This window comes from Carlito syrichta, unplaced genomic scaffold (genome assembly GCF_000164805.1).
Source record: "Carlito syrichta isolate Samal-C Ts95f unplaced genomic scaffold, Tarsius_syrichta-2.0.1 Scaffold309764, whole genome shotgun sequence".
NCBI classification, from domain to species: Eukaryota; Metazoa; Chordata; class Mammalia; order Primates; family Tarsiidae; genus Carlito; species Carlito syrichta.
In genome coordinates this window covers 419,883-430,197 of record NW_007253860.1, presented here as the reverse complement: position 1 = coordinate 430,197, position 10,315 = coordinate 419,883, and the positions used below count along the sequence as shown (strand labels likewise).

General features: G+C 37.4%; 1 protein-coding gene across 1 annotated transcript in view; it reads left to right on the top strand.

Moving 5' to 3' along the window:
* Nucleotides 1-509: 509 nt before the first annotated feature.
* KEL (Kell blood group, metallo-endopeptidase) overlaps nt 510-10,315 on the top strand; it is a 70,090-nt gene continuing 60,284 nt past the window's right edge. The window contains exon 1 of the mRNA XM_021717452.1: nt 510-567. Within this exon, the coding sequence (XP_021573127.1) occupies nt 510-567 (58 nt within the window). The remainder of the gene's footprint in view (nt 568-10,315) is intronic.

The window sequence follows — 10,315 nt, the reverse complement described above, 5'->3', positions numbered from 1 at the left end:
TTTGTATACCTAACCCTTACCTGTACCCCAAAATATCAAAATAAAAAATATTGATAAATAATAACACTAATAATAATAATTTCAGGATAATAGCATGCACAAAGTACGCACCCAAAAGACCTTAACAATGAGTAGAAATTTTGCACTTTATGCAGATGCGTGAATATGAGGTGCACAGAGGAATGCATTGCAGAATAAAGGAGGCCAAGGAGAGACAAAGGAACTGAGCCTGGAGTGTGAAACTAGAATTTACTCAAGAGGAAGCCTCCTTATTTCTTGGGGGCTGCCAACTCAGCGACCAGCGTTAATATGAAAAGATTTTTGCTTGAAACAGTTTCTGCTATTATAATATCTTCCTCATTTTCCACGTTAATTAATGTCAATAAACAATGTTATCACCTTCCCTCCAAAGTAAGAAGCAGATCTGAGGAGGCCAAGTTGCCAAGCTACAGAGGCATACGCCTTCTCAGAGGTGTGTATTTAGCTCCATCTGGTGGCAACTGTACATAATGCCGCAGCGATACCTGGGCGCTCAGACAGCAGGCGGGTCGCAGAACGTGGTCCTGGGTGATTAAAGAAGGGAGAGAACACTGGAGCATATACTCATTGCTGAAACTGGGAGGGGAGTAAAGAAAAATGGTTAAAAAAAATTTGAAGGACAATTTTTTGAAAACTTGAAACAAAAATTAAAGACATCATGAAGCAAATCAAATTTTCAAAAATTGTGGGAAATCCATGAAGAGACTCACTTACTGAAAATAATAACAGTCTATTTCCATGAACAGAAGAACACAATTTAAATGATTTTTAAAAGCTGGGTTGGACTATGATCTTTTTTGTTTGTTTGTTTGTTTTTTATTTTTTATTTTTAAAACATATTTATTAGTAGTTTCTTCATAAAGTTTCTATATATGTATATAAAATAAATGCTTATGAAATTTTTTTGAAAAAACAGTGCATCTAATCTAAGAAGTGTTCTGCATTTTTATTGGAGTTAATGGAAGTTAACGAGAGGCAGAACAAGTTGAGTCTGGTGTGTTTTGCCCTGCTCTGGGGATGACATCTTGGTCGGCCATCTAAAGCTTCATTTGGACTATGATCTTAAGAAAGAAGAACAAGAACAACTAAAGGGGCGTTAATAGTGTATTGATTTCCTCCAGAAGAGCAGGGAGCCAGGGACAGAGGTTGGTGAAATGGCTAGAACTGTAACTGAGGGCGCATATTTGAGAAAACCATGTCCTCAGATGCATATTTAACTGCGACATTATAAACACTTTGATTGTCTCTGTGGAGATTACAGGTAGTCCACATGAAACTATTTTTACTGAATATATTGAATGCTAATAATAATATAACCACAGTCTATGGTTACATGCCATGAAGTAGGTTTGGTGGCCACAGTCTGTGGTTACACACCATGAGTAGGTTTGTTATAGGAATTTTACCTGCCGCCTTTTAATCACAACTAAGTAAATTAAGTACGCTGTCCCATGTTAAGGGTAAGAAAAATAGGGACTCAGAGATATCAAATAACTTGCCCAGGTTTTCTCAAGTACTCAAAGGTCAAGAAGGGACTCAAATCCAGGTCTATTATTCCAGATCCTGTTCTTTCTGCTACATCATGTTGATTTTCTTTGAACCACATGAATTTACAATTTATTTTTAAAGTTTATTTTAACTCGAATTTATTAGTCAGATCATTAATACATTTATGTGATATAAAGTACAAAAAGTACATAAGTGTAAGAGCAAGTGAAAACAAAAAGAGTGAAAAGCTATCTCCTAGTCATCCAGTTTCCTTTCCTTGAGGCAGCCCTCTGTAGCATCCTGTCTCTCTTTCCAGGGTATATTATCCACATGTTGGATTTTAAAAGTCAACATAAAAATGACCGAGTCCTCAACATTATATTAAATTTTGATTTTATAACTAAGGCAAAGTCACAAGAGATGACTAAACACCAAAATCAAAACAACTTCGCTTGCAACAGAATTATAAATTCAGTCAAATCTAAGCATGAAGAATTTTTGAAATAAAATGTGTTAATTCACCATTCAGTCATTTGAATAGCTTTGAGCTACCACTAATGGAAGGCTTTAAAATGATTGCTTACATTTTCTCCAAAGCTTATATGCATTCTCAAATCCCTTTTGGAAAGCTCCAAATTATTCCATCTGTCTTCCTACCCTCTCTTTTATTAAATATATTGTCCTTATTCCCAGATTTTTTTCTTGGTTATTAGATTGACCCTTAGCCAGCCAAGTTAATGTTGGCTAGAGACACTCTTATCAAAAGAATTGGGGCCAAAATGTCAGTCTGGATTTTATTTCTATGTTATAGGTGAACTAGATGGTCATTTCTCTAATGAAATGCCTTTAATTTTAAAAAATGCTCCCACACTCTTTTCCCACATGTTATTTTGTATGAGTCCAGTTTTCACATGCAAAATGAATCAGATTCATCGCATGTGGTTTTAAGTACACTTTTGCAAAAGGTCCCATTTTTAGCCAAGTCACAGCTGAGCTTTACTTTCAGCTAATTAGTACTTGTTCTTAAATTGGGCAGTTCTAACCCAAGCTAGGAGATGAGATGCAATTTACTTCCTCTCTATTCTCCTAAAATTAACTGAGCTGTAAAATGTGAGTGTTCTCTTGTTTTTCCCTGGGTTTGGTTCCATCATAAAGAATCCACCAAAACTTAGAATATTTCAACAAACCTTGCTGTTCTAACTTGAACAGTAATAGAGTACTTCCTTACAAAATCTCAGCTCTTTGGTTGCCAAGCAACCATTAATTTATTGTTAACTAACTAGCTTTAAACTTATATGTGATGATTAAATATAACAATATGCTTTTGATGCTCTTAAATGCACAAAACATTGGCCAGATCCAAATGAATATGGCAGTCTTGCGTATTCCAAGGAATTCCAAGGAATGATTTGTGAGACCATTAGGAGAGGAAATCTGTCTGGTCCCTGTAGGAGCACACTAAAAGTGGTCTTAGGGGATTCAGGAGTCTGTAGGGGTTACCAGTTTAATTTCCCAACACTGGAGAAGTTATTTGATATCTCTGAGTCCCTATTTTTCTTAGCCTTAGCATGGAAGAGTGTACTTAATTTACTTAGTTGTGATTAAAAGGAGGCAGGTAAAATTCCTATAACAGAACTACTCATGGTGTGTACCACAGATTGTGGCCACCAAACCTACTTCATGTAACCACAGACTGTGGTTATATTATTAGATATTAGAAGTTCCTTGTCCCTAAAGAAGATTGATAGGAACTAAAAATGAGATATAGGGCTCCCTTGAAGGGCCCTGATAATACTTCCATTCATTTTATTAGGCTATTTATTTATTTATGTTATTATTATTATTTTTGAGTTGGAGTCTCACCCTGTTGCCCAGGCTGGAGTGCAATGGAATGCTCAGAGCCACTGCAGCCTTAACCTGCTGGCCTCAGGTGATCCTTCCACCCTAGCCTTCCAAGTAGCTGGAATCACAGGCATGTGCCATCATGCCTGGCTAATTTTTTGATTTATTGTAGAGATGAGATCTTGCCTGGTTGCTCAGATTGGTCTCAAACCTCTGGGTTCAGGCATTCCTCTCACCTTCACTTCTCAGCTGCTAGGATTGCAAGCATGAGTCACCACGCCCAGCTAGGCCAAGACTTTTAATCCACACTTTATTATGTAAGGACATTTTAAAGTGTGCGGTTAACTTATTAAATGTGTGCAATTTAATAGCATAAAAATAGGACACGGTTCCTTAAACCATTGCTTCCAACATGTTCCATCAGAACTTTCATTCTTTCATCTCTGACATTTAGGGCAGATCCTGTAAAATGCTTAAAAATGGTTTCATGAAGCCATCAGGTGTCAAGTCAGGCAGCCCCATCTATACTAGAACCTCAATATTGCATCTATTTAGACCAGCAACTTTGAGACCTGCAGGTAGAAAGAAGGAATAGTTTGTTCTTTTCACGCCTTCTCACTGGTCTGCTCCAATCCCCATCTTTGCCCTGGGTCTTCTGGTATTAGGATGGGGAAGAAGAGAGTGGAGAAAAGGGGCTGAAGATTTTTTCCTTGTCTGGAGCTGTTTGCCCTTTCCTGAGCTACTGGTGCCCTTTGAGGGGCAGAAATCCAAATGGTATCTCACTCACTGGGCTTGTTTGTGGATTCTCTAGATACCCTGTAAGGACATCTGCATTTCACATGGCTCTGTGATGTTCTCCAATTCCTGCACTGATTGTTCAACTTACAGCCACTCAGGGCTGCAGTCTCCACACTGAGAAGGTAGCCCTCCTTGGCCAGGAAGCTTCCAGATGGCTCCTCCTCCCTCCCGTGAAATCCACTTGGCCTCTTTTGCTCTGTCAATGAGAGAAATACGGGCTTGCCATCAATCTTCTCATTATTGAGGCAAGAGCACTCTTTGTTTTCTCCAGCTCTGGGGTGAGTATCCGTTGCTTCCTAAAACTCACTCATCATATTGCTTCTCTGGGGGCATCACGGTAGGTCTATGGGGTTTTGCACCCAACCCAGAAGTGGCATAAGTAACAAACCTATTTTCTATGGAATAAGTACAGACCTAAGCCTCTTAGAGACTGCCTTTGCTCGCCTAGCGCCTATGGGAGAAGGAGCTACAGAATCCTGCTTCTGTGAATTTCCTCCCTCTGTTAAATATAATCCTTTGTTTTTATAGCACAGGTAGGTGGCAAAATGAAGGTTAATGGGCCACCATGCCATTTTCAATAAGTCTTGCAGAACTGTGTTTTGACTTGTTTTGGAATTTTTTTTTTAGTACTAAACACTTACTTCTTGAGCTTTGGCCTTTGAAATTCTATGACAATAAAAATGTCCATTTCTGTATGTTGCTAAGGAGACAACCACAGAGTGACAACACTTCAACAGCGGAAACAAAATCCTATGTTAAAATCGCTGCGCTCCTTCAAGTCCTCCAGTGTTGCTCAGATGCCTTTGGTCTGCTTAGTTGAAAAGCTAGATGGGAAGTTCAGAGTTGGCACAAAGTCAAGGTCACATCAAGAGAATGCACAAAGGGGAAGGTCTGACAAGGCGGTGGGTCACCGGACTGGCAGACAGACAAAGTCCAGAGAGTTTGGGAAGAAATTTACAAGAAAAAAGGTGGAAAGTCCGCGTCCTTCTTCCATCCCAACTCTAATGCTACAAACCTGCTCAAGGCTATCCTACTCTGTGTTAGGCTGGGTCCTCCAGGAAGCAGAATCCAAGCAGGATCAGAAATCTGAGAAAGAGAAACGGGAGGAAGCCTGGTGTCGGGACATCAGGGAGAGCCATCAGATTGTGATGGAGATGTGAGCACTGTGAAGGAGAGAAGGAAGGTGGGAAGATTGGGTGGAAAAGTCTGAGACTGCAGTGTAGTTCTAGCAAATTCAACAAGGTCATCAAGTTGTTCTTGTGTCCAGACATTGCTTATCTGAGCTGCCACTGTCACCCACAGGTATTAGCTTGGAGCAGTTTGTGGGAAGTGGAACCCCAACCAGGACAAGTGAAGAATTTTGATGCACAGCATTTGGGGCTGCCAGTCACTTGTGCTCCCTGCCATGAGAGCTTTGAGAAGTGCATTTTCAGGGCCACTGCACATCCTGGACAAGGAATGAATGAATGTCCATTTCTTATACTGGTTTAACCATTCAGTTACTATAAAATCTTACCTGTCTTTCCCTGCCAAGTTTCTTGAAACACTGGTACGTATCCACTGTTATTATTTTAATATTTTCCACTCATTTCTTCACCCACAGCAAGAAGAATTCTCCTCCACAACCCCACTATCCATTGCAACTGCTTACAGCCAAGGCAATCAATGACTTCTCAGTTGTCCTGTTTCCAAAGATTGCATGAATTTGAAGCCCAGAAATAAGGTCAATCTGGAAAGAGAGTTGTGGATACAGGGATGTGTGAACAGCCAAAAATCTGAGGGAGGAAAAGGAGAAATAAAGGTCTGCATATTTTATAAAAGAGAGGGAAGAAAAAGAGGCAGAGAGGATTCTTTAAAATGTGGATTTTTAAAATAACTTCTGGGATACTGAAAAATCTTTTCAGACAGGCAATCCAGGAAAACTCAGGGACTTCTCGGCCACGTGTAAATCAAAAGAGAAAAATAACCAATCAAATTTACCATCTTCTACTGACTTCAAATTTGCCAGAAGAGGTCAGTAACAACATTAATGTCAGTTTTTGCCTTTCCCAGAGGAAAGGGCTTTCTGTTTTTCACTTAAAGTTCATACAAGTCTTCCATAATCCAGACCTCTGTCTTTCTCAGGCCCTCTTCCCATAGTTTAGCAGCTGCCTGTGCTACTTGTGACAGGCTGGATCAATCTATAATGAATAAGAATAAAACACATAACCTGAAGATCTGTCTTATGAAATAACAGATCTTCACCTAAATTCATATACTTCACCTTTAAGTCTAAGTAAATTAATTAAAATTTCTGGCATGTTAGCTAAGGCAATTAGACAAGGGGGGGGAAAAACCTGGCTGTGTGGGATATTGGAAAGGAGGAGAAGATAAAATTAACATTAATTTCAAATAAACTGAAAACAATCTATACTCACAGTCAAAAGAATTTACATATACAAAATATACCTTTAGAAAATATAATGGAGAAAAATTGCAATTACAAAGGCAGCAACAAATAAATATAACATCATTAGGAGTAAGCTTAAGAAGTAAAGATTTACATTAAAAGAACTTCAAAATTACCTGAAAGACACAACAGAAGACTTGGACAAATGGAAAGTTGGACCAAACAATACAAAGTATAATACATAAAATTATACAGTCACAATTAAAAATGTCAATTTTTTTAGCTTGACAAGTGATTAGTTTTTATATGGAAAAATAAATAACCAAAAAATAGTAAAAAAATCAGACAAAGAAGCTTAATGATGACAAACTACATTTATAAAACAGATTACATAGCTGCAATTTAAATACTCAAATACTATTGTTGGGAAAAGATGGATTATTTGATAAATGATGAAACAAACTAGTAAGTTAACAAAAAAATTAAGTTAATTGCATTCCTGTCCATATTATACTAGGCTGTTTCAAATGGGTCAAAGATGTAAATGTATAAACCATAAATTTAACGTAAGAAAATAATGTTTATAGGAGTGGATAAGACCTTTCTAACTATGAAATAAAACACAGATGTCGGGGTTATCCAAATAGGAAAAGAGGAAGTCAAGTCACCCCTCTTTGCTGATGATATGATTCTATACCTCGAAAATCCAAAAGAATCTGTCAACAACTTCCTTGCTCTGATTAAGGACTTTGGCAAAGTCTCAGGGTACAAAGTAAATGTGCAAAAAATAGTCGCATTCTTATACACTAACAGCAAGCAGGCAGAGAGCCAAATAAAAAGCACAATCCCATGCACAAAAGCCAAAAAAAAAGAGAAATATTTTGACATCTTCCTAACCAGAGAAGCGAAAGATCTTTACAATGAAAACTACAAAACACTATTCATGGATAGAAAGAATCAACATTGTTAAGATATCCATCCTACCAAAGGCAATCTACAGATTCAATGCAATACCTATTAAGTTACCAATGTCATTCTTCTCAGACCTGAAATGACAGTACAGAAATTCTAATGGAAACATAAATGACCACGAATAGACCAAACAATCCATAGCAAAAGAAACAAAGCAGGAGGTATCACACTTCCAGATTTCAAATTTTACTATAAGGCTACAATAATTAAAACAGCCTGGTATTGGTACAAGAACAGGCATACAGACTTCAGAAACAAAGCCTCAATTTCTCAACCAACTTAGATTTGACAAAGTCTCCGCCAAAACCACTGGGGAGAGGGGAGCCTATTCAGTAAATGGTGCTAGTAAAACTGTCTGATCACATCCACAAGACCTATCACCATACACACAAAAAAACCAACTCTAAATGGATCAAAGGCTAAAATGTAAAACCTCAAACTATAAGAACCTTAGAAAATGCAACCTTATGGAGATTGGAACTGGCAACATATTCCTGATCAGAACTCCAGGTGTCCATGCCTTTAGACATAAGAGAGAGAAGTGGAACCTCATCAATCTGACAAACTTCTGCAAAGTCAAAGAAATCATCAAGAGAGCAAGGAGACAGCCCACAGACTGGGAAAAAATATTTGCCAACTGTATATCTGACAAAGGCCTAACATCTATGATCTACGAGAAATGCAAAAGTGCTGAAAAGAAAAAAACAAACAGCCCCATTAAAAAGTGGGCCAGAGACATGAATAGACACTTTTTAGAAGAAGACATATGGACAGCCAACAGACATGAAAAAGTGCTCAGTCTCAGTAATCAGAGAAATGCAAATTAAAATCACATTGAGATATTACCTAACCCCAGTAAGAATGGCCCTCCTTAATAAAACAAACAAAAACAGATGCTGGCGAGGATGCTGAGAAAAAGGAACACTTCTACACTGTTGGCGGGAATGCAAACTAGAGCAACTTCTTTGGAAAACAGTGTGGTGATTTATGAAGGAACTAGAAATTGACCTTCCATATTCCTATTGGGAATGTACCAGGAGGAACACAAATCATTCTACAAAAAAGATACCTGCACACGCATGTTTATTGCAGCACTATTCACAATAGCAAAAACATGGAACCAACCATGCTGCCCATCAAAAATGGACTGGATTAAAAAATGTGATACATATACACAATGGAATATTATGCAGCCATAAAAAAGGACAAACATATGAACTTCACAGCAACTTGGATGGATTTAGAGTCTATCATACTCAGTGATCTACACAGAAACAAAGAAGAGAGTACCATATAGTCTCACTCATAAGCTAACCTTGAACAATTATCATAATACTATAAGAAAGTGATTGACAGTAATGGGAAACTGCCAGGGGAGGGGGACGCACACCTCATCAACAAGGGTACCTGCATAATGAACACTTGTATGCCTAACCCTGAATTGTAGCCCACATCTTTAAAATTAAAAATTAAAAACAAAACAAAAAAATCCACAGATGTTAAAAAAAAAAAAAAGATTGGCACATCTGATTTTATTAAGAACTTAAAAAAATTTACTATGGGCAATAGCACCCTGAGCAAAGTAAATAGAAAAATGAAAAACTGGGAAATATATTTGCAACCCATATCACAAAAGGTTAATTTGCCTAGTGTTCCAGAATATTGTTCAAGGAGTTCTTACAAAGCAATAAGAGAAAACGATCAGCAGAAAAATGGGCAAAAGATAAGCACATAAAAACATATTTTCATTTTCATTCAAAAGGAGAACAATACAAATTAAAACTACACTAAGATATCATTTTCACTTATTAAATTGACAAATATCAAAAAGTTTTATAATACACTGTGGGAAAATAGGTAATATAAAATAAAATAATCTACATGAAGGGCAGTTTTGTAATAACTATCAAAATTACAAATGCTCATACTCTTTGGCATAGCAATTCCTCTTCTAGGAATTATTATTTAGATATTTTCGTATAGGGAAATAATATATTTGATTATTAAATGCATCACTGTTGGGAAAACAACAGATCAAAACAACCTAAATATTGATCTGTGGGGAAATAGTAAAAAGAAATAATGTTACATTTTTGTGGTAGAATAATCTGGTACCATTAAAAAAGAAAAAGGGAAAAGAGAGATGTCTTATGTTAAATATACAATGATCTGTAAGGTGTAGGATATATGTTCAACATACTACTATTTGTACAAAAAGGAAAAATGTGTTTGTGTGCCTTTCCTTACACAGATGTATGTAGGCTTAAAATACCTCTGAAAAGACATGTAAGAAACTTATGACACTGATTGTCTTGGGAGGAGATGATCAGATAAAGACCCCCAACATCATAATAAAAAATATTGATTATAAAAAAATTAAAAAATAAAAAAAATTAAAAAAGAAGTGTTCCAGAATATTTTTTAAAATTTTGAACCAGCCGGGCTCAGTGGCTCAGCCTGTAATCCCGCACCTTTGGGAGGCTGAGGTGAGTGGATTGCCTGAGCCCATGGGTTTGAGACCCACCTGGGCAGCGAGACCTCATCTTTACAATAAATCAAAAAATCAGCCGGGCATGGGAGGGCATGCCTGTAATTCCGGGTTATTCAGAAGGCTGAGGCGAAAGGATCCGCTGAAGCCCAGCAGGTTGAGGCTGCGGTGGCCGGGAGCGGCCACTGCACTCCAGTCTGGGTGACAGAGTGAGACTCCAACTCAAAAAAATTAAAATTAAAATTAAAAATATCAATAAAATTTTGAACCATGTGACTATATTATGCTTTGATACTTTA